The following is a 24,672-nucleotide window of genomic DNA, read 5'->3' as shown; positions in this document are numbered from 1 at the left end:
GCTGTAGAAATGTGTAAGTAGTTACTAACTCAGTTTATCATTAAAACGTATTGATTAGATATGAAGTCTTAGTCGTCTGTTTCTTAGTTCCTTGGTCCGTTAGGATAAGATTGGTGACAAACCATTGGTGACATAGTACTCGATGAACAAGTTAATGTCGTCGATATTTGGATGCCCAGGGTTGTAACATGGTCTTTGTTCTTTAAAGCTGACGCCTTACCGCTCGACCCGGTTTTACGCTACAATCGTTACCTGCATCAGATTCATGAAGCAGAATCGTACCATCTCCTTGTCTTTCTAGTTGCCACTGAAATGGCCTTGTCCTTCCAGTTCCTTTAAAGTAAGGCGATCCAATATTCAGCATTTTGCCTTCGCAGAATCCCCAAAATGACTCAATACCCTGATTTGAAGTACTTTTTCCGTACTGAAAATAGCGCTCATGAGGGTCGTTTACGTTGTTCTCTCGAAGAAACGTTTGCATGTGTTCTGCATGCCCATTTTCCGTTCCACGGTCGGCTCGAATGCTTTTAGGTCAACCCTTTTGGCGGCGGGATCCGTGTTCGTCTTATATGCTTTAAGCCACAAAATGTTCCTTGAAAACCGGTCAACACAGCCATGTAAACATATACCAAATGGCTTCCGTTTATCATAGCGATCAAGGTGCCATACATAATTTGGCCCCTTTACACGATACCTCCTTTTCACAAGTCTTCTGCGCCTTCTCAACCCAACACCCTCTGGATCAAGAAGCTTCAGAATTTTTTGAACAGCTTCTTAACTACACGGTAATGCACTTCAATTGCATGAATCGGTAGCCAAGAAAGTCGACCTCATCTCAATCTAAATCAGAAAATATTTCCGCCTTTACAAACGAAGCCTTGAAAAAACTCTACGTAATTGTCATTTACTTACATTATAATCGAATCTCTGAGCGAGAACAGAGCACATTTCAGCTTGACTAAGCCCGAGATGGAATAGACTTTTCACGGTGGTATACATGTTGATTTCGAAACTCGATCGCCTGCGATAATATCTCGATCGCCCATCCAAGATACTACTAGTAATATTTTGATCGATCGAGATATATCGTGATTTCAGCCTAGTCAAGCGCCACCTATAGCAGGAAGTTAACAGCATCATTACCATTTAACAACAATTTAACTTCCTGCAAGATGCCTCTTTAAATGATACAGCGTGAGGTCAACCTAGTTCACAGGATATTCATGCATAATACAGACCAATTCATACATGTATGTTGGATACCATCTGTGAAACAGGTGTTTTGTATTAAACTTCATCACATGAAAAGGGTCGAAGGAGATGAGCTAATTACTATTTACACTTAGGTTCACTCTGGGTGTATGCATCACACCTCATCAATCCTATTCAACTAAGGCCTTTGATCTCTATTGGCCTATTTTGGGAAGCCCTAGCTAGTATTTTTCACAGGTTTTCTGGAAATCAAACCTTTTTGACAAAGTCGGAAAAAAGTCGGACAATGTCGGAGAAATGTCGGATAAATCAGGAAAAAGGTAGAGAAACCGCTAATAAGTCGGAAAAAGCCTCTTACTGGCGTATCCTCCGGTCCTAGCTAGGTAAATCTCACGCCCATGCAAGTTGTCCCTTTAATGACTCAACATGTATTTCATTAAATAAATCTGGATTTGCCTCTTTGCAAATGTTCATATAGGCCTAGCATGCTGCCTTAACCAGCGGTAAGTGTATTATTTGGTAGTTTGGGCAAGCTGTGCAAAACCTTTTTTCGGTAACCACGAGCAAGCTGATATGACTAGTCATGAAATCAGATGGGCAACTGCTGGTAGGACTAGTCCTTATAAAACCAGGTCCCAGATTAGACTGGAATATTCAACATTAAGCAGCTGTTAAAACAGAAACAAAATTCTCGTGCGAAAGCACGGCGTACAGTATGTACCTGAATTGCAGTCGTCTGATGATAACTTATCGGTTCAACTGAACGGTAAACATTCACATTGATAAATTACGTAAAACTGCACAATACTACTCTGAATTCCAAACCGGCCTGAGTCTTAGGCGTATATAACAAAGTCATATTCCAAGTTGTGGACCGCAATTTGGATAACCATCTTATGCACCGATCCAAATTGATAGTAAAACAATTTCTGACAAAATCCAGATAAAATGGCACTATGAAAACGTTCCCCGATTAACTGAATATACATGTATTTCTAGATACCTGTACGTAATCCAACCTCGCAGATGAAGTCGGAGTGGGACTCGGACGGGCCATGGCTCCGATTTAGCGGAATCTGCGGAAACTGCCTAAAAACGGTATGAGGATATCGATATCTTATATCAACACTCTGATACTTATGGAATATTACAAATATTTACTGCATATCTTCGAAATATGCAATAAATATTTGAAATGTTTCAGCATCAGTATCAAATTGTTCAAACCTCAGTATTTGGTGACTGAGGAAAAAAACCAACATGCATGACAACAATGATCTGCATTATTTTTCTCGCGGTCTATTTCCCTATCGGTCGTGGTGGGGAGAAGGAAAAACGAAGCAATCTTTACAAATAAATATCATATATGTAATATCGATCTTTTTATTTTCACTAGGGTGTTTGGGCCCACCTTTTTTTCCAGATTCCGCAGTTTTCGTAGATTCCGCTGAACTGCCCTAGTCGTCGAGATGAGATGCATGGTGGAGCTCAACCTCTCTATTATATATACAGGGTATCCTAAAGAGGCATTATAAGCCTTGACGTTAATAATTGGTTTACATAATAAAGATGCATTATTTATGACGATTGTCTAATCCAGAAGTATTAAGGTAGCAGGACGGGTTGGGCGTTTGTGGTTTCGGAGTCTGAGGGGGTTGGTGTCTGTTGACTGTGCTTTAAGAGAGACTAGGCATGGCGCCAGTCTCTCTTAAAGCACAGTCAACAGGCATTTGGTCTCAGTATTTGGGTAAGTACAGAATCAAGGCAGCTCAGAGAGCAATGATTGAACGATGCTGTGGACAAGTCCAAGGATACTGCATCAGTCACGACCAACTTCTCATCAGAAAGCGTCACCACCAGCATATTCAATGTTCAGTTCCAACCTGTACCAGTCCAATGCACGCCTGTCATGGTCAGCAGTGGTCAGCTTAGCGCGATATGGAACATTCTTCCGAAACTCAAGCAAGGGAAGTCTGCTTATTTGCATATCTCGCGCACTGCTCCTTCTTGTCAAACATCGTAGTGAAATTGTAATGGAAAACGTATGGCTTTGCGCCAGACATTGAGACTAATAAGTGAAGAACTAATAGGTAAAGAACTTCTACTTGCGCGAGACTGCTGTGATAAAATTATCATTGCAGAGACTCCGGTGACGTACACATATATTTTTTACAATCAAAAATGCCCTCAAAAGACGACATGGAATGATTATTTTATTGATATTTTCTACTATATACCTTCCAATTATCACTTCATACAAATAGATCGGCGTTAGGTCGCATGCTTTTCTTTCCTGGTGACACTATAAAGCAAAATAGTTGCAACCCCGTAAATGCGCTATAAGTCCAATATAAGTGACGGTGACCCGTTATAAATGTTTCGCCAGCATCGATTTTTTGCCGCTACGCGGCGCTTTGGGCCCTTGCGTCAAGAGGGAGCGACAGCCTTTCATCTCCAACATGCAATCTATTAACTTTATAATTTGAACATACTCAACCAAAACGTCGAACTAGCAGAGGGGCACCTATTGGTCGTACCGCGATGTAAGGATCTATGGCCAGTTCCAACCGTGGGCGACATCGGTATTTTACCACACAGGGCTAAGTGTCATAGTCACAGTGGCTCTTTTTCATTACTCCATGACACCTCATCGTAATGTCTACGTCTACAGCCAAGATGATGTAAGCGGAGATTTTAAACTGTCGTATCATTTTCATTCTAAAGAGCTCACATACATTGCTGGCGAATATGGCAATAATTTCATAGGTGTTAGCACTCGTCGTGGACGGAAATCTGTCTCTGAAAAGTTTCGAGCATTTTAAGTCGATTTGAATGGAAGTGGCAATTGCCGAGAGTTGATTCTACCGTATGGTGAACTTAAGAAAAGCCTCGGTCCAAAGAATTCGAGGTTCGAATACTTTAAAATGGTTTCATGCGGTGAGAATGTTTTCTTGGAGTTGACCTTTCGATGCAAATTTCAGAAGCACAAGAACAGGGGAAAAACCCTGTCAATGTCTTGGTTAGATTGGTATACAATGGTAAACGTAGGAATCGTTCTTAAACTTCGGTATGTTGAAAGCCTAAAAGAGGTGCACTACTCTCTTATGCCTGCAGTCGAAAGGGTTGAATCATTTGATATGGATAACATTATGTTAGAGAATATTCGATGTGATTTTAATGGTTATCTCTATAAATCATCAGCCAGAACACACTCCATCGCCATCTTGGAAAAAGAATACGAGTATGATAAATCCACGTCGATTATCTTTCGTGATGATTTGTTCAGAAAATTGGGAGACTCCGCAATTGTTTCCTTGCTCGGATCATATAATGTCGTCGTTGAGGTTCATCGGTCGAAATTAGTTGCCATGAATATAATTGGGGCTCCTGAGGAGAGCTTCAAGCTGAATCCCAAAAATCACGCTCTATTTCTGTTTAGGTTGAAATTGGGGCCATGCCTGGATGAATCCGAGGTGGAAGCTAAGAATACGTTATTGATGACGTTACGTGACCCTTTTGTCTCTAATCATTGGTTAATTGTTGGTGCGAATGAAAGATTATTTGCCTGGCCCAAATACGGTACTGGTAAGCAAATGACCGCAAAGGTATTTACTCTGTAAAAAAAGTACTCGGGTGGGCATGGGCTTATTATATTGTTTTTAAAGCTGAACTGTACGAATAAATGTCACAGTAGCTGATTAAGAAATGAAGGTGAGACGGATACGGCACAGCTTTGGATGCAATATATCAGACTGCTAATAGGTCTTATAATTCATTACTATCAATCATTTTTTGGAACTTTCACACCAGAATCGTTCTTTAAATCCTTATATGTATGCAAGATCAAAGCAGACAGCGTAGCATTTCACTCTCCACCGTAAGGCATTGCCGTATTGCATTAATAAATTCATTGATATTCCGGGAGATATGATTGTCGCAATAAGTATTGTGAGGAAAAGTAAGTACACATGCAGTAAAGTGTTTTTTGGATTCATTAGTTCTGGCCATATTTACGTGGCACGTCTGTTGTCACTAAACTGTGATAGTATGATCAGAAATATTATAGTTGTGTTGCACAGCCTTAGGCAGCCGGTGTCACATATTTGATAGTTGACACCATAAAGAAGCATTGGTTAGGCCAACCCCAATGATAATAAGTAGGCCCCTACTCTAGTTTTGTGCAACACCACTATATTTTGGTTAATGAGATGTTGTCATATTCGGGAGTTCAACTAAGTGCCCTTGGCCAGATATAACGATATGAAAAACACGTTGAGCAAGTCGAGGACACATTTTTCCTTTGAGTGACGGTCGCGGTATTTTAGAGATCATCTTTCAGATGAGAGTCTGGAAAGAGTCAGATCGAACACTAAACTGTTATTGCATTACTACGCAATAGTTGGAAATTGAAAGCGAAAGAAAGCGTTATTCGGGGGTTTCAGCTTGCATCTTCTTCTATTGCCGGTGATGGCCTCTACCAGACCATAGAATACAATCCATCAGTATACAATACGGCCGGAAACTTTTTCCAGGGGGATATTTTCCACTTCTACACTGGATGTGTGACCCAGTTCATTTTTTTCATTGAACCGATGATTTCACCTCCGTGTTGCAAAGATATCTGGTCGATTATCTTCATCGAATCGGAGTTTACGTCCCTGTTTCAAAGATCTCTGGTTGAATGTCGTCACCGAGTGGGAGTGTACGTCCGTGTTTCAATGAGCGCTGGTCGAGTGCATGTATAGTCACCGAGTTGTCGATCATGTCCGCTGGTCGAGTAATGTTATCATTAATCTTGTGGTTCTGCGGTCATCATTCACAAACGAGGCTTTCAAGCCTCCTGGGATCACTTGATGAGCATGATTAAATGGTGAGATAGAAGACACTTGCCAGTAAGTTGAAGTGTGATTGAGATTCGATCGAACCCTTAATCTGGAAAGAAATAATAACATGCCCGCCCTACAAGCCGTTTGTTATTTTTGATCGTATTTGGTTTCGGCTGCAATTTTCGGTAACCGGAAAAACGCCGACCGACCCACCGACCGACTTACCAACCTACCAACCTAAGGAGTTTCGTAGTTGAGTCTCAGGTCTCATAAGTCAATGTGATATATCCAATCCACGATAGCAGGTCATGTGAAATGAAATTGTAAACAAGCGCACGTGCGCTGTTCAAATGACAACAAATACATGTTTCGCGTTGCAGTTCGTGCATTGCATCGGTCGAGACACTCGAGTAGAAAAACTACAGGGCATAGATTAGGCCCAAATCATGTTTTTATAATCACCGACCATGTAAACAAAGCATATCTTTAGAGTATCGTTATCAGTTCCTTACCGCGTGGGCTCGTTTTCCCGGTGTAACATCTGTGGTTGTTTCCCATGTGTCAGTGTTTCCAAACAATAGGCAGCTAGAGAGACCACGACTTTTCAATAGGGGGGATACACAGAAAAACTTGTCAATCTATTTTTGAGCGTTCCCAAACAATGAGGGGAAACACTCAAAAACAGAAACCCCCAAAAACATTACACCGGTATAATTGACTGGAGATGCTGCTGTCAGACATGTCGGAATCCATCATGTCCATTGCGCTGGGCACTACACAGATACATGTGCTACAGAAAAGCGAAAGGGATACTGTATATGACGGTAGGTCGGTAGGTCGGTCAGTCGGTCGGTCGGTCGGCGTTTTTCCGGTTACCGCAATTTTCGTTGTGCTGTGTCGTTCGCGTTCAAGTATATATGGTCAGGTAAGCTAGCGTTATTATCTAAATTCCCAATTGATTGTCCCATGGAATCGCAACGTTCAGCTCAACTTTGCTCATTACCTTTTTTAAATTGTATGGCTTGCGATTCTTTCAGTTCCGGCCAATGGCCTACCACTGGTATAACCTGTAGACCAGTGCAACCTGCTCAGGGTCTGACCATCGGCGACTAAACCGGTACCCCTATCAGAGTCTTTGACTTTGGTGTGGCGGGATGCCAGACACACAGGTGGAGGACCATGGCCAATATCCATCTTAAGAGCCGATGAGCTCATTGTTGAACCAACGGCCATCTAACAACTCCTGGAGAGGAATTGGGCTCTGCAAGGAGTTACCCTACCCGTGAATCAACATGGCAAGGAAAACAACGAGATTCATACCGGATCGGACGCGTCCCAGGTTAACAACGTCCGCGACTCCCACACGCCGCTGATAATTGTGTTACTGGCACCCAGACACCCATGATCTATCTTCGGCGACAGAACAACATTATCGGAACATGTCATGTGCGAACCCGGAATGCTGCGGCCAAGATCGAACAGCTCGAGTATGAACTTTGGCGATACAGGTGGAACATTGTTGGTCTGCCTGAGACAAGGCTCACTGGCACAGGTGAGATGACAACAACCGATGGACGCAGACACTTCTTGAGTGGTCAACATTCCAAGCGTGGGCATGGGACGGCAGTCTGGGTTTATAAGGACACGGCTTCAGCAGTTCTAAAAGCAACTAATTGGTAGTTCCTATTGCACCGAGTGAAATTAGTAAAAACAAACCAACGATTACATCACTGGAAATGAGTGACATTGTGAAATAGTTCCCTCAGTTCCTAATATATGGCAGCGCTATGCGTTGACGTCATTCCCGCGCTGTTGTTTCGGGGGCGGTATCATCGCGGCAACGTTGCACGCTCCTCCAACACTGAAACCACGCTATGGCAGAACCGAGCGAACGTGTATGTATCTGGAAGTGTTGTCCATTTAATTCCATTTGCTAGGGTGGTATTTGCATTGATTCCGGCTTTGTCTTTATAGCATATAATTGTCCTTTTCTCTGAGCAGTTCACCACTGTGGAGACGGCCCCACCAAGCGATATCGCCATCTAGCGGCGGCCTGTTCTGACAACGCTGTTGACCTGGTGTCGAGGTTTCTAGTGTTGAATGTACAGGTTCTGAACACTTCTAAGGTAAATGGGGTCAAGGTTTTAAGCTTTTGTCACATGATTTAAGCTAGAAAATGGTGGCGACAAGCAAACTTGATGAAAAAAGGCAAAAAAACTTCGGATTTTCATGGATTTTTAGTATCAAAAACTCGTTCACAGTGGGAATAACGTCATTCTGAGTGAGTGATTTTGTCTATTTTTTATAGAAAAAGTTCACTAATGTCTTATATCGTTCGTAGTAGCTAATTTGATACATAAATCCTGGAGTATTTCAACTTTGAAAATTGATCTGGGGATGCTAATGACTTTGCTTTGATTTCAAGAAGAGAGGTGATTTTCGACCTTAGGTCAGCCCACTATACACAGTAAATTCCTTGGTTGTATGCAGCTCGGTGGTCTTGCCAAACTGTTAAAAGTGCACAAAACTCACAAATAATTTCAACAAAATAAGTTGTATCAAATATTGGCTATGCAATTTAAGGCTGCATACGAGCTGGATCTTTAAAAAAAGTGGTTGTGGAAGCAATTTGAAACTATTTTTGTAATGCTGTAATGAATTTCCATTACCAATCGGCTCCATATTCTCCTTACTGTATTCAGCCAATGGGAACCAATGTCACTCATTTCCAGTGATGATTTGTTCCAACTTAAAAAGGTGGTAAAAATACCATCAAATTGGTTAAGAATTACCATTTCGATAGTTAATTAAAACAGGAACATTTGTGTTCTGCGGTTAATTATAATGTATTGCAGGTGGACTTCAGTTAAGAGAGCGCATCAAATGGTATAGTAGATCGTTGATTAATCATTTCTTAATTTCTGAAAGCATGTTTGAACGTTTTGATTTATATGAGGTGTTACACGAAGGTCACAATTTGTCTGATCATTCTAGTCTGCATGAATATTTCTTGTAGTTCTCGGGAGGGCCACAGGCCTGAAACACGTGGGAATGAACCATGTCGGGAGAAAGCGCACACCGGGGACGTTGAAAATTATTGCAATTGGATGAATACTTGAGTGCTGTTGATATTCCTGTGGATGTAATAAATTGTAGAAATTATTTCTGTAAGGCAAATCAAGCTGAAATAGAAAGGTTTCACGACTGAAAAACTGATGCATGTATTAGTGCTGCTGATGTATCTATTCCAAAGTGTTAAGCAATTTAAATGTATTACTGACTGGAACGATGAGGTCAATGTTCTTAGGGAGAAAGCTATTCTCTGGCACTCCATCTGGGTTGAAAATGGGTGGCCTCAGAACGGCATAGTGGCCGACATTCGTCGTCGGACTAGGGCATCATATATCATGTTGTGAGAAAGGTAAAAAATAACAATGAGAAAGTAGCAGCTGATAAATTAACAAAAAAAATGCAAGGCAAGAGTAGTAAATAATTTTGTAAAGATGTTAGTAAAATCAATAAAGCAAATAGCGTTCTCCCTAAAACAATGGACAAGGTTGATGGGCCATAGGCCATTTGTAAGGTTTTTGCTGATGAATTTAAACAGGTTTGTAACTCCGATTTCGTATGATAATGGTGAGATGGAGGCGCTTAAGGGTGTGCATGAGATGTGTTGCAATGGGAGGGGGGGGGGGGGGGGTCAGTAGGGCACTCAATTTCATATGAAGATGTAATTGGGGGCATGAAAAAGCTAAACAAAGGCTAGAGTGATAGCATTGAAGGTCTCAAATCTGACAATTTTCTCAATTGGGGAACAGACTGAAGGTTATGATATCCCTTTTGTTATCATCAATGGTGAATCATGGGTGTTGTGCTGGGGACTTTCCTAAAACTACTGTTATACCTATACCTAAGAATGCAAGAAAACAATTAACTTCATAGGACAATTATAGAGGCATTTCACAAAGTAGTATTATGGGCAAGACTTTGGATTACGTTTTCCTTCATAAATCCAGCAACGTTTTTTCTTCGTCAGATATGCAATTTGGTTTCAAACATGGGTTATTTACTGCCACTTACAGTACGGTGGTAAATGAGGTGATTGATTATTTTAAGAGTCAAAATACTAATGTATATTGTGTCATGCTAGATGCCTCGAAGGCGTTTGATAAGGTGCGTTTTAGTACATTATTTCGACTTCTTTTGCGGGAAGGGGTTATGCCCACTGGTTGCTAGGTTCTTGACTATATTGTATACAAATCAGGGAGTCAAACAGGGAGGAGTGTTGTCTCCGGTTTTATCCAGTGTCTACTTACATGAACTTTTGTTTACTCTCGCAACGTCTGGCGTTGGATGTCACATCAGATTACACTTTGTCGGCACTTTCGTCTGTGCCGATGACGTGGTTTTGTTAGCTCCGACGGTTTTTGCATTGAATAATATATTATGGGTTGCTTCGTCGTTTTCAATTGATTTTATGATAAGTTTCAATGCTTCAAAAAGTAAGCTGATTATTTTTGGTGAAACTGATCTAGACATTGTCATTTTGTTTCAGGGGCTGATACTTCGACCATTTCCCTTTGAGATGCATTTGGGCATGATCTTTGGGCCAAACACGATGAAGAGAAAAGTTCAGATTGCGATAAATGACTTGTATAGAAGAACGAATATTCTATTATCTCAATTTCGCTTTGCCACTCACGAAGAGAAGTAGAGGCTTTTCAAATCGCATTGTATGTCTCTCTATGGGTATCAGGGCTGGGATCTATCATTTCAAGGAATTGAGAATATGTATGTGGCATTGAAAGTATGTATTAGAAAATTTATGTGCTTACCGTATCGTACGCATAATGCTTTGAATCCGTTAATTACTATACAAGATTTTCCAATTCGAGCTCAGATAGAAAAGCGCTTTGTCATCTTTTTTACTCTATGGATGTGAAACGATGTATACCTTCGACTTTGTAAATGTATTATTGAGGGTGGGAGCCGGTCGTCTCTTGGGAAAACTTTTAATTTGTGTTGCCAAGTATGGATGGGATACAGGGGTAATTTGCCCATGTAATATTCTACGACGCGGGGTGTTAGAATGGTGGATGTATGAGAGGAGCAGGAAAGAGTGGCCGAGCAAATTAGGGAGTTAATGAGTGGTAGGGATAGGGATGAATATTTTGACAAGGGGGGGGGGGGATTGAGGACGGGCTTTCTGAATTATATGTTAATTAATTGATTAATTGCTGAGCCACAGTTATCTCTGTGTAATAATAGAACACAACATGTAGGAATGTAAATTACTTAGCTTTTGTAGTTTGTATTTCTTTATAGTAGGCTACCAGTACTGTTAATTTATCTGTCATGCACGACCAACTGTAATGCACCCCTGCACTCTAATTGTACCGATGTGTACGAATAAACATGTATACATATATATATAACAACTTATTTCACATTCAGTGCAATAGCAACTACCAGAGTAGAACATTACTATAATTAGTTACTTTTACTTTTTGATTCTAAAAATAGTACTGACCAGTCTCCAACCGTATGATGACTGTGAGGATCAGCGCAAAACCATTCAACATGTCAGTTTTCGAGATCTACGCTGCAATAAGCGATGGATCCGAGGGTTTTACGAAGACTACATAGCTACTATGCAGTCTCTCCCAAAGCAGTACATTATTCTGGTAGTTGGGGACTGTGACGCAAAAATCGGCACCAATGCCTAGGGCCAAGGGAAAGGCAACATCGGGAGATTTGGCTTAGAAGTACAAACGAGAGGGGGATCCGGCTACTTGAATTTGCTAGAATCAACGAACTCACCATAGCCAACACCTTTTAGCCTAAAATCTTGGCAATCCCCAAGTGGTAACACACACAACATGATCGAGTACAATATGGTTGTGAAAAGGTTCATGAGTAGCATCAACATTGCTAAGACCTGCGCCCGTTTGTTCAAAGCACCGATAAGGTTATCGGTCGATAAGTGTTGTCGGTGGATAAAAATCAGTTGTCGGCTGATAGGTAATCCACCGACAAGTATGAGTTGCTCAAAGCCAATTTTTAGGCCCTTTTAGTTGTCAGTGGATTTGTCAGTGGATTTTCCCACAATGCACCTTGTCATCTCACTTCCTGTATCACGTCTGACCAAGAGCTGTCTGCTGCAGAAGAGAATGGTAAAATTGTTAGAAAGAAGAACTTTACGGATAAAGAGGTGGCTCTGCTGCTCGACCTAGCAGAACCACACATCAAGCTCTTAACATCAAAGTTGACAAACACTGTCACCAACAAACTAAAGAAGAGTGTTTGGTATGATATTTCAAGAAAAATTAATGCCCAGGGGGTGGAACAGAGAACTTGGAGGGAAATCAAGTGCAAATGGCAAGGGCTGACAAGTGGAGCCAAGAATAAGATAGCTAAGGAAAAGAGGAAGATCGGAGGTGGATCAGGCCCACGTCCGTTAGACCCCGTGTCACCGAAGATAGTGAGCCTTTTTGGTGACAGCCCAAGCTGGGCTGGAATCTCTTGTGGTGTGGAATCTGCAGTGCCATCAACATCAGCAGCACTGCCAACAGCACCAAATGCCAGGTCAAATGGGTCTTCTAAGACAGCCCCAGAGATGCTGGCTCAACTAGCCACCGGTTTTCCCCCACCTACACAGTTAGAAGGTTTGACACACAGATTTGTCTGATTTAACTTTCATTTAGGCCTATAATGTTCAATTGCATTTTCAGGAGAAAAAAAAAACGTCTGCTGGGCCCACCACCATCTTTTGGCAGACTGCCAGCCAGGAAATCGCATGTCGGCCATTTTTTTCATTCTTTTCAAAAAGTTAAAATTTCCAGTCATAAAAACTGGTAAAAACAAACGAATTGGTCCTTGACCTTCACACATCCTGAACTCTAGATACTCATAACCAATGTGAAGATAATCTCATCTTATGACAACTTCAGATAGGGCCTGTTTGAGAGAGAAAACAAACTTTAACAGCAGTGCATGCTTGCACACTGATTGAACATGTTGAAATGATGCCGCAGGTCCAGTGACCTTGACCTTATAATTTATGCAAGTGCATAACATATGGGGTGCCGTTTGTGAAAATATTGTAGGAAATAGGCTTAGTTTCTTGCCTCCGTTCTCCGAGTTATTACTTAGTGAATAACAATCACACTTTAATGTCATGAATGTTGTTGTGTTCATAGAAATTTTTAAAACTTCGACTTTCCAGGACAATTCAAAAACATTTTGAAAACTTTGTGACACAATGTAAAACACTACACACTACATGGACCACTCCATCCTAATTGGTGTTACTGTTATTTCAGATAGTCAACATTCCTATGAGTACAACGAGGAGCAGAGGGAGCTCATGAGACTTGTTGAAGAGGCCAGTGGAAGATGGGAATCGGAGCAAGAGCCGTCACAACCGGTATCCACAGACTCGGAATTCAACGCAACAAAAGAAATGGCCATCGCCACAGAGCAGAGGGGCGAAAAAGGGAAGAGCAAGGGGAAAGGGAAGGGGAAGAAGACAAGCAGTGCGTCTACTCAACTTCCTGCCACTGATGGACAATTGTCGACTATAGATTGTGTAAAAACACGCCGATGCATCTGCCCTGTCCAGCACGCTTTACTCTTAAAGGAACTGTCGAATGCCGCCCTGAATGAAAAGAAGATGAAACTGGAAATTTTGAAGTTGGAGAAAGATTTAAACTGTTAGATCTTTACAACTCCAGAATTGCCACTTTCGTCTTCATTTCATTCCACAAAGAATGTCAAATGTCATTTAAACCCTTCCTGTATTTGAAGGAACTGTAAATATTTTATTATCACCCAAAATGTTACGTCTTACAGACACTTGTATATAAAGTTCAACGTCAAGAATAATATTTATCTATCTATGAATTAATCTTTAAATCCTTTTCTTTTGCAGGATTTAGTTTCAAATTGCAGCAACACATACACGCCGTACATCCATGAATTCCAATTTGTTAGTTACTGTTTAGCTAAAGTGAATACCATTAGGTTTTTCATTGTGAATGTCAAGCAGGTTCAATATTAAAATTGGTATGAACTAAGATCAGAAAAATTTGTTTTTGGAAGAAATAACTCATAAAAGATATGCTGGTGTATCTGTGATGCTTGTTTTGAAAGTAAATCTTACTGCATACACTCGGTGAACCCTGAATGTGTAGTTTGCCTATTAGAAGAATCGTTCAGTGACAAATTTCCGCATAGCAAACCCATCATTGGGACCCTGGTAGACATGTCTTTGTCGTGGTTCTCGCCTTGGACGTCCTAACAGCGGCTCTCTTCTCTCTATAGCAATATTGTGCAGGACACAACAAGCGATGATGATTTTGCATGTTCTGTCAGGACGCATGCGGATTTCCCCATGAAGACAATGAAATCGTCTCTTCATCACCCTAAAACAACGCTCGATGGAATTGCGTGTCTTCTTCTGAGCTGAGTTATAGCGTTTCTCAGCACGTGTTGTGGGCGTCAGATAGGGGGTTAAAAGAAACGGCTTACAAGGATAGCCGGAATCTCCCAACAGATAGACTTCTTGCATGTTGTTCTCGGAGAGGTGCTGTCCGATTTCGCTCTCCTTGAAGATGTGGGAGTCATGTGTGGCTCCAGGCCAGCGAGCTACCACATTTATAAGTTTCCCTGCAATAAATTAAAAAGAATGTTTAGTAGTTTTATCTAAATATCCTTATAGAGATCCTCGGGCAGTGATAAGTACCACAGTGACACAAAGAAGAGGATAGGGGCAAGATGAAGTTACACACAGTGGTCAATACGGGTCTCTCCCATCTCACATTACGTCAAACCTATTCACCCTTGTATGAGGAATATTTAGTGCTGAATCAAACATGACCCAGTGCCCTAACTGTGTAAGTCTTCTGAAGGTGACCAATTTAATAGCTTCCTGCTTCTGCCTATAGTCCCCCTTTAAGTTTTTTTTGATTGAGCATTAGAATGATAAGAATCACCTATTCATAGATCAAGCTTTCATTAGATTTTTAGTTTAGATAAATATTATACAGAAATTGATAAAAAATTATTTTTTTTGAATCACACTGTAGTTACGATTTTGAAAGATATGTCATCCCATATGCCAGGAAATTTGTGCTATCACACACTGTCATGACTGTTCTGACACACAAAATCGCATGGTTTCTTCCCAAATTAATAATCTGGCAGAGTAGGTACGCAGTATATACCAGAGACAGCGAAGCTGGGCAATGAGTATTTTGTGACTCCTCTGCGCAAGGCAAAAGCCTTCAATGGTTATTTTTATTCCAATTTTTCTCATCACAACGACTTGAGAAAACCTGATGTTACCATGTATGATAATTATAACCTTGATTCTGTTAACTTTACAGCAGTTGAGGTGAAATCGGTATTAAACAGGCTGGACAAGACTAAGGCCTGTGGGCCTGACAGGGTCTCTAATCGTGTTCTGAGGGAGTGTGCCTCTACACTGTGTTCTTCACTCGCATTTTTATTCAACGTTTCAATGCAGACAGGTGTTTTACCAAACGATTGGAAAATCGCTAACGTTGTGCCAGTGTACAAGAAGGGAGACAAGCATTTGATTTCAAATTATAGACCCGTGTCTCTCCTATCTGTGGTTTCTAAAGTAATGGAACGTTGCATTTATAACAGTATCTCTCCAGTCTTAAGTCCGTCAGTCTATAAAGGCCAGCATGGCTTCTGTAACAGGCGGTCAACGGCCACTCAGCTTGTTCAGTTCCAGCATAGACTGGGCCAGGTCTTAGATAGTGGGGGTCAAACTGATGTTATATATTTGGATTTTGCTAAAGCTTTCGATTCCGTTCCCCATTGCCTCTTATTACATAAGATTCGTTCCTTTGGAATCTGTGGACGTCTTCTGAGTTGGTTAACGTCGTATCTTACAAATAGGAAGCAGAGAGTTGTGATTAATGGCTCGGAGTCATCACTTTTAGATGTACTGTCTGGTGTGCCGCAAGGGTCAATTTTAGGCCCTCTTTTATTCTTATTGTACGTAAATGATATTGCTGAGGTCGTTAGTGACGGTACTGCCATGGATCTTTTTGCTGATGATTCCAAAATGTGTAGGGAGATAGAGTCTGTAACCGACTGTCTGCTACTTCAGACCGACCTTGATAAATTGTACGCTTGGAGTAAACGGTGGGGCATGACATTTAGCCCAAGCAAATGCATGGTCATGAGTGTTACTAGGAAGTTAAATCCGACACACTTCTTTTACAATATCAATGGTTTTGCATTGTGTCGGGTTGATAAATTCAAGGATCTTGGTATTGTCATTTCTTCGGACCTGTCATAGTCATCTCATGTCAATGGTATTGCAAGCAGTGCAAGTAGAATGTGGGGTATGATCAGGCGTGTATGCGGGCGTACTGCAGACGTTAATTTGAATATCATGTTGTATAAATCACTTGTGCGTAGTCGCCTTGAATATGGTACGGTGGTATTCGACACACATGTGCGACGTGATCTTGAAACTTTAGAGCGTGTCCAGCGGAGGATGACTCGTCACATTTTAGGCCCTGATATGCCATATGTGGAGCGTCTGCGAGCGTTGTCTCTGCTGCCCCTGTCGTACCGTCGGGAAATCAAGGATCTAGTTTTTATGCGCGATTCTTATTATAATGTCCTGGATTTTAATGCACGTTTTTATATAACCCCGGCTGTAAGGGGCGACGGTTTACGACTGGCGCAGCCGAGATTCCACTCGGAGACGTTCGGTGCCTCATACTGGGTGAGGACACCGAAGCTGTGGAACAGCCTCCCGGTCCAATTACATAATTTGAAAAAAATGCATTTTAAATCGTCCCTTAATGTTTATTATTTTGACAGGTTGGATCGTTTGGATGTCGACGACATGTGCACTTTCGTCACTTTCTGCCGTTGTGCAAACTGTCGGCCCACTTAGTGCGCATGTCGCCGGCACCCCGACGACACAACCCATATTATCTGGTGCCATATAATAGGTCTCGACCTACATGGTTACCAGTGTAATGCATGTACGTTTTATTTTGTTCATAATCCAATGTCTTGTCATGTTATATCAAATATTGTACATGTATTTTACACGAATAAATAAATAAAAAAATAAATAATTTATAAGTGGATGTCTGTTTACAAAGCGCTTTTTTGTGCGTTTGATAAGTTTTCAGGTGCCCAATGGCCACAGAAATCATGAAATGAGCGAGTGTAGTGTAGGCGGTGAGAGTCTATGTGCATGATGGACATGATGTACATGATGTACACAAGTCAATGGTTAAGATACACTCACACTCATTTCACTGACTGCTGGAGTACAAGCAGTAGGCCTATGTGTTCAACTTACCTCTGTGGTCACAGATTCCCTGTGTGTTGATACTGTGGTACTGCCTACGGTTGGCGAAGCAAGACTCGTAGGTCGGTTTATTAGGGCCTTCTCCATTTTCAGGAAACCACAGTGGGGTTGATGGTGACTGTATCTTAATGTGGGTACCATCAACGCATCCGATGACTTCTGGAAACCCAGCTATTTCATAGAATCCTGTGTGAATTTTTCTTCACTCATCCTGTTCTGTGGGCCATTTCTAACTGCCACGACAATTTTGCTTACTGTGCCCCTATCGTATCCCTGTAAATCTCCAACGATTTGGAGAAAAGATCTTGAGGCGTAGAAGCGAAGGGCTAACATCACTTGCCTTTCAGCAGAGAGGCTTTTGTTTCGCCTGGTAGGCCTCTCCAGTTTGTCCCTTATCAAGTCAGTGATGTAAATAATACTTAGCCTGCTGAATCTATATCGTTTTCTTAACCCTTCATCATCATATATATCCAAATCATTCTCTCTATGCCGGAAAGTTTTGGGTTTTTTCATCAAATTGGGAAACAGGAGCCTTCTGTGCGCGGCCATTTTGTTTCTGAGAATGCCTGACAACAAGAGTTGTCAGTGGTTTTTTAGGTTTATCGGTGCACAAAAGCACCGTTAAATATATCGGTGGTTTTGTCGGCAGTTCGAGCTTGTCGGAGCTTCTAACAACCCAAAACTGTCGGTGGTTAAAGTTATCGGTGGTTTGTTGGCAAACTATCCACCGACAAGAGATATCGGTGCTTTGAACAACCGTGCCCAGGACCATTCCAGGAGCAGATGTTGGAGGTGACCCCGTCCTCACCCCAATGGCGTTTCTACTATCCTCCTCGCATGCTAAATTCCAAGCCCGAGTTGTCTCGTTTAGCTACTGTATCATGCTAAATGACCTTGAATGAAGTGTGACAGTGAGATTGGTCGCGGTTACACTGATGTTTCTGCTCCTATGTCGGAATTTTAAATTTTAATTGCTTAAAGTAATGGACAGCTTTTTATTGCAGTAAGTTTGTTCTTGCTCTGGTTCATTATGAGTAAACTATTTTTCTGAACGTGTATGATGCTTTTCCAATTATGTTTCAGCTCTTAGATTGTAGAAAAACATGTTATTCGTTATTTCTGGTACGCTCAAGTCTTGGCACGAACGACCTTTCCCGCCACGTGAGTGCACGCTGAGATTCGAGTTCACGTCGATCACCCCACTATTTAGACGAAACGGCATTCCATTTATCGTCGCAGTTGCGGGGTAATCAGGGCGCCATCAACGTGACGTCGGAAAAATCGATATCAGCACCAAAACGTATTACAGGGTAGATCCATGGCTCCAGGAAACGCGTTACTAGTGCATCGATCCACGTGGAAAGGGTCGACGCATGGAGAGCTAACTCTGATCAAATCGTAGTCAACATCGGAAAAGGGTGATAATTCAGTCAGATTTTGAATTTTTCCTCTTTTTGTGCAATTTCTTGATGGAAACTATGTAGAATAAGTGGTGACTTGGCAGCCGACAGCTGAGTAATATTGCCCTTAACAATGCCAATGATCTTTTAATGCCAACCCGCTTTATAGTCTTTTTGAACAACTCGATTGGGTATCACATAAAACATAACCCATGCTGGAATGCAAACATGATTTTAAATGGAGGAAACACAGGTTTAGAAGTTTATGCTATACCCGATTGAACAACTGATAAGACGATAGAGATAATATATTTGCCTTCATTTATTAAGAGCTAGACTTTACATTCGTAAGAATATTCTAGCAACATTCTTCATATAGTTAAGATCTTAACTAAGAAATCTTGCAACGAAATGCACATGCACTTGTTCACAGAACTGAAATAAGATCTTTAAAACTTATACAAAATGTTATCTGGATTTTGGGCCTGGATAGCCGCGATAATTGATTCCTGTCCCATGCAGTCACCGGCGATGACCACCGTGAACATGGTAAACGTCCGATTTTTGTCGCATGCAAACATAATCAAAGGTCGCAGTGACAAAAAGCACTAGTCTACTTTAGGTTCAATGATCTAGATCACAAATAGCTACGTAACTATATTATAATGGACAAGGTGCGTATGGGGTCTGATTTTATTTCACGATATAAATTTTCAAAGCAATCGATGTCAAAATATAAAGGCCATGCATTGTTTTCTATGAATCAATTTTACCAAATACAATTATTGAAGCTGGTTGTTATGGCAAGCCAAAGCGGAATTTATTCAAGACTTTAGAATTACCATTCAAGAAGTTAAATATAAGTTCAAGAAGGAAATATATGTTCAAGACTAAAATATGTTCAACCTTGAATCAAATGTTTTCAACCTTGAATAAAATATGTTCAACCTTGAATAAAATATGTTCAACCTTGAATAAAATATGTCCAACCTTGAACAAAATATATTCAACCTTGAACAAAATATATTCAAGACTCACGTGACCATATTCAAGACGCACGTGACCACAAAATTGATGACGTAGAGCGTAGAATCTGTGGTACTTCCGATGCGTTCTGTTTCACGACAGGCATTGCGCATTTTGAACCTATAATTTGCCTGATATGTCTGTGAAACATGTATCGACTCTGACATTCACTCGGCATCCATGTCATGATGTGTAGGATTACAGTACATGTCAGGTGTAGGCGGCTAGGTACGTGTACAACCATGTGTCAAAACCTCGTGCGAACAATTCGAGCTCCTAAACGCAACACAAGTACCATGGGTTCGGGAAAGTCCGGACGCGGGTTCGGGAAAGTCCGTAAAGCATCAAAACATGAGCAACTACGTCATCAATTTTTGTGGTCACGTGCGTCTTGAATATGGTCACGTGAGTCTTGAATATATTTCGTTCAAGGTTGAATATATTTTGTTCAAGGTTGAATATATTTTGTTCAAGGTTGACAATATTTGATTCAAGGTTGACAATATTTGATTCAAGGTTGACAATATTTGATTCAGGATTGAACATATTTTGGTCTTGAACATATATTTAACTTCTTGAATAGTAATTCCACGGTCTTGAATAAATTCCGCTTTGGCTTGCCATAGGTTGTGTTGTTATTGATTAAACGTTGTCTTGATTAAGCCACAGTTATCGTGTCATCATCATGCTCTATTGCATCGGTTGTGTCTGTTGCAGCAGAAATAGGGATACCAGAGAGGTGACCGAACATGCTATTTCGTAATGCACCTTTACCCTGATCAGCGCCTCTTCCGGAGCTCTGATGTTGTGGGGAAACATATTTGCTTCGCACACCATGTCGGTTGTTTTTTCCCGACAACAGAGCCACAACAGCTGAGCTCCGGCGCTAGAGGCGCTGATCAGGAATTAAAGAGGCTAATTGTACTTCGGAATTTGATCCGAGGCTTTGGGTCTATATTAAGATACCAATACCCTTGAGTTTGTTGCTAAAATTCCCTCGAAACCCGCGCCGGTTTTCAAAACTTATAAAAAACATTTTTCAGTAGATCAAGATTTTCCTTCGGCGATTTTCCATCTTGTTCCGCTTACCGGGAAAACTGCACAACGGTGTTAAGTAGACGCTGACTTCATCAATTACTTCGAAATTGATTTACTTTTGGCGAACAATAGACAAACCGAAGCCGGATATGCCAAATTATTATTTTCGCATGGAAAATGTGTGCTTTTACCTTTGAAATATGTTGTCGTGAATTACGCACGCTGTATCAATTAACGTCCTTGGTTTCAGTTGATGTGTCTGGCATTTGACCGACGAATGTTTGTGGTCACCACTGACTGCAGTCTTAGCGTATGAAATATGTGCACAAATGCATTTCAGATATACATGTACGCTCGTGCCATGCAAAATTCTGCATTTTAACATAACCCAGGAGGCTCTTTCCAAAAACTCTCAGTTCCGCAAACAGAAAGAGGCTAACTTTGATTTGTGATACCAATGTATTTTAGTATGTCACTTCGACAATCAAATCGTCATTGATCCATTCCCGATTAATATTGTCGAGTGAAGTGAGCGCTCAGACAGCTGCTCCTTCAGTCTGCAAAGAAAGTCATTTTTACCCCGTTTAAAAGAATCTTTCACTCAAATGGACTGACATAGTTGATTTATGAACATTCAGTGATCAGGACTATCGAAGTTTTGAAGTGATGGGAGTGCTATGTTTTCCGTTTTTATTACTGTTTGTGAAATCCAGTGAACTTACTTTGCAAAGGAAGGTAGCCATTGCTGTACATTGTATACCTGATATACATGTTGACTCTAATACTTCAGTCATGTGCTTTTCCTACACTACCCAAGGATTATGTTCACTCAAGCAGGCAGGACCAAAGGTGTCCATTTCAAGGACTACTGAATTGGTTCTCAGGGATCTTGGTGTTTACAAAAGGAACTCTACCAGGCGTAATAAACGTGGAGGTAAAGCCATTGCAAACATTATTCCAGTCATCGCAAATCAACGAGTGAATCAATTTCGATCTTGCCCTCATGGGGTCGATTCGAGGAACTTAACCCTGATCGAACCGACTGCACCTGACACTGAACTTGCACCAATGAAAATTGGACTATTCAATGCCAGATCAGTGTGCAATAAAGCAATTGAAATCAACGAATTGCTTATCGACAAGGACTTGGACATACTTTTGATCACCGAATCGTGGCTCAAGGATGCTGAAAACGGTACCACATTCTACGATTTAGTGCCAGACGGTTTCAGGATCATTCACAAACCAAGGGATAGTAAACGAGGAGGAGGTGTGGCGATCCTCTACAAGGACACGTATTCTGTCAGCTGTAAGACATTCGACTCAAAAACGTACGAGCACCAAGAGTATACGTTGCGCTCTTCTAACAGCCATGTGCAGTTCGTCCTTGTGTACCGCCCGGATGGTTCCATACCATCTTTCCTGGATGAGTTTTATGACCATATTTCGGATACAGCTATGTCGCAATCTACAACTGTAGTTGCAGGTGATTTGAACATCCATCTTGACAAAGTTGATGACCTCAATGTCCGTCGGTTATATGACATTTTTGAAAGCGTTGGGTTAGTCCAGATCGTGAACAGTCCCACCCACAAAAAGGGTCACATTCTGGACCCGGTAGCTGTCCCAAAGACGGCTGCACCTTTATTGGAGTCGCAGAGTCAATCAGCATTCAACTTACAAGTGTCAAACATGTGTCTCTCCGATCACTACCTTGTTTCATTTGAATTGCCCGATAAATGTCAAAAGGACAAAGCACGTAAACCTTCAAAAGTTGTCACCAGGGACATCAAACGCGTTGATAGGGATGAGTTCTCGCATGATGTTGTTGGTTCCTTTCAAAAGCATGTTCCCATGCGCGCGAGCGATGTGGCAGAAAGCCTGAACGAGGCTCTCAGCTCTGCATTGGATAAACATGCACCGAAACGGATGAGCAAACCGAGAGTACGCAAACCAGACCCTTGGATGACCAAGGAAATCCTGGCAGCCCGTGCGTTACGTAGACGTCTGGAATCTCGCTGGAGAACGACGAAACTAACGGTTCACAAGGAAATGTTTATGGACCAAGTGAAGGCCACAAGCGCCTCCATTAAGAATGCAAAACAAGATTTCTATGCGACTAAACTTTCCGACAAACGGGGCTCCCAGCGTGAGCTCTTTAGTGCTTTCGTGAACTTGACTCGTTCCTCTTCTGGACCTCAGAACCAGGCCGCTACTGGTACTGCCGATATTGACTGTGCGAATAGATTTGCGAACTATTTTGATAAGAAGATCATGACAATACGGCAACATCTTGATAAGTGTGAAGAAACATATAAACCTTCTTCAAGAATACCACGGACATCCAACATGGTTTTGTCCGACTTCCAACTTACTACGACAGCAGAATTGGAAAAGATTATAAGGTCCACCCCAGTTAAAACATCTACACTGGACCCCATTCCTTCCACACTTTTGAAGGATGTATTGCCGAATATACTACCATCCTTGGTCCAGCTTATCAACTACTCTTTGTCAACCGGGGAATTTCCTGACAATATGAAACTTGCAATCATAACTCCTATTTTGAAAAAGAAGGGAGCGGATGAGTCCGAGCTTAAGAACTATCGACCCGTCTCCAATTTGTCGTACTTTTCAAAGCTCCTCGAACGTGTGGTGGCAGCCAGGCTCCACAGCCATCTGGCGGCAAGCAATATGTACAACCCAAATCAATCTGCTTACCGCCCAGGCCATAGTGTGGAGACTGCGCTGCTATCCATTACCAACAGCGTTCTTGAGAGCTTCGACAAAAGAGACGGTGTCGCAATGGTTCTCTTGGACTTATCCGCTGCCTTCGACACAATCGATCACAAGATCATGATATCACGTCTACAAACTGTTTTTGGTATCCAGGGCAGTGCGCTCTCATGGTTTGAATCATACCTGTCTGATCGTCAATTCAGGGTCAAGGTCGGCTCTAGTTTGTCCGACACCTACAAGTTGCAGTCTGGTGTACCCCAAGGAAGTGTTCTGGGGCCATTACTTTTTTCATGCTACACCTACCCATTGGATGAGATCATTGCCAATCACGATATTAGCGGCCATTTTTACGCTGACGACACACAGAGCTGGCACGCGTTCAGCTTTTATGACTCGACCTCACTAGCCCAAGTGATCACTAAAATTGAACACTGTCTAAGCGATGTGCGCCTTTGGATGATGGAGAATAAGCTCAAACTAAACGACTTAAAAACAGAGTTTTTACTGCTTCGTTCTCCTTATCAAAATGACAAGTTACTGTTCAGTGATGTCTGTCTTAAAATCGGTGATGCAGAAATTCGTTCAAGCGAGTCGGCGCGCAATCTCGGGGTGCTTTTTGACAATAACCTTACTTTTCACAAACAAATATCACAGGTTGTTTCGTCCGGTCATTTACCTGCGCAAGATTGCGTCAGTCAAGAAATATCTACCTGAAGACCTTTTAGGTAATCTTGTACATGCTTTTATTACATCTAGACTCGATTTTGGTAACTCATTGTACTATGGTCTCCCTCTCTGTGAAATTAACCGCCTCCAGAAACTTCAAAACCAAGCAGCCAGACTCTTGACGGGTACTAGAAAATATGATCACATCACGCCTGTTTTATATGACCTTCATTGGCTCCCCGTTCAACAACGTATTAAGTTCAACATTTTAATCTTCGCTTTCAAAGCCGTGCAGGGCACCGGCCCCAACTATCTTCAGCTTCCACTCCAGCGTCTTAGGCAGGGAACCAGAGCTCACTCTGCTCCTGCCCTGGAGTGGAAACGATCCAAAAAAGTC

The 24,672-nt window shown here is 41.6% G+C and overlaps 1 protein-coding gene across 1 annotated transcript; it reads left to right on the top strand.

Moving 5' to 3' along the window:
* Window positions 1–11,932: 11,932 nt before the first annotated feature.
* Window positions 11,933–13,755, top strand: LOC135500843 (nuclear apoptosis-inducing factor 1-like). The gene is made up of 3 exons (XM_064792509.1): window positions 11,933–11,984; window positions 12,188–12,703; window positions 13,361–13,755. The coding sequence occupies exons 1-3, from the start codon at window positions 11,933–11,935 to the stop codon at window positions 13,753–13,755; spliced, it is 963 nt and encodes a 320-aa protein (XP_064648579.1).
* Window positions 13,756–24,672: the final 10,917 nt, after the last annotated feature.

The sequence above is a fragment of the Lineus longissimus genome, chromosome 16 (genome assembly GCF_910592395.1).
Source record: "Lineus longissimus chromosome 16, tnLinLong1.2, whole genome shotgun sequence".
NCBI lineage: Eukaryota > Metazoa > Nemertea > Pilidiophora > Heteronemertea > Lineidae > Lineus > Lineus longissimus.
This window is presented reverse-complemented; position numbering and strand designations above follow the sequence as displayed.

Bases quoted from the DNA above. Each gene is read 5' to 3' on its own strand.
- LOC135500843 (XM_064792509.1), top strand. From the start codon at position 11,933: ATGGTTGTGAAAAGGTTCATGAGTAGCATCAACATTGCTAAGACCTGC. The intron at 11,985-12,187 runs GTTTGTTCAAAG...CGTCTGACCAAG, and splicing joins CATTGCTAAGACCTGCGCCC to AGCTGTCTGCTGCAGAAGAG. The intron at 12,704-13,360 runs GTTTGACACACA...CTGTTATTTCAG, and splicing joins CCCACCTACACAGTTAGAAG to ATAGTCAACATTCCTATGAG.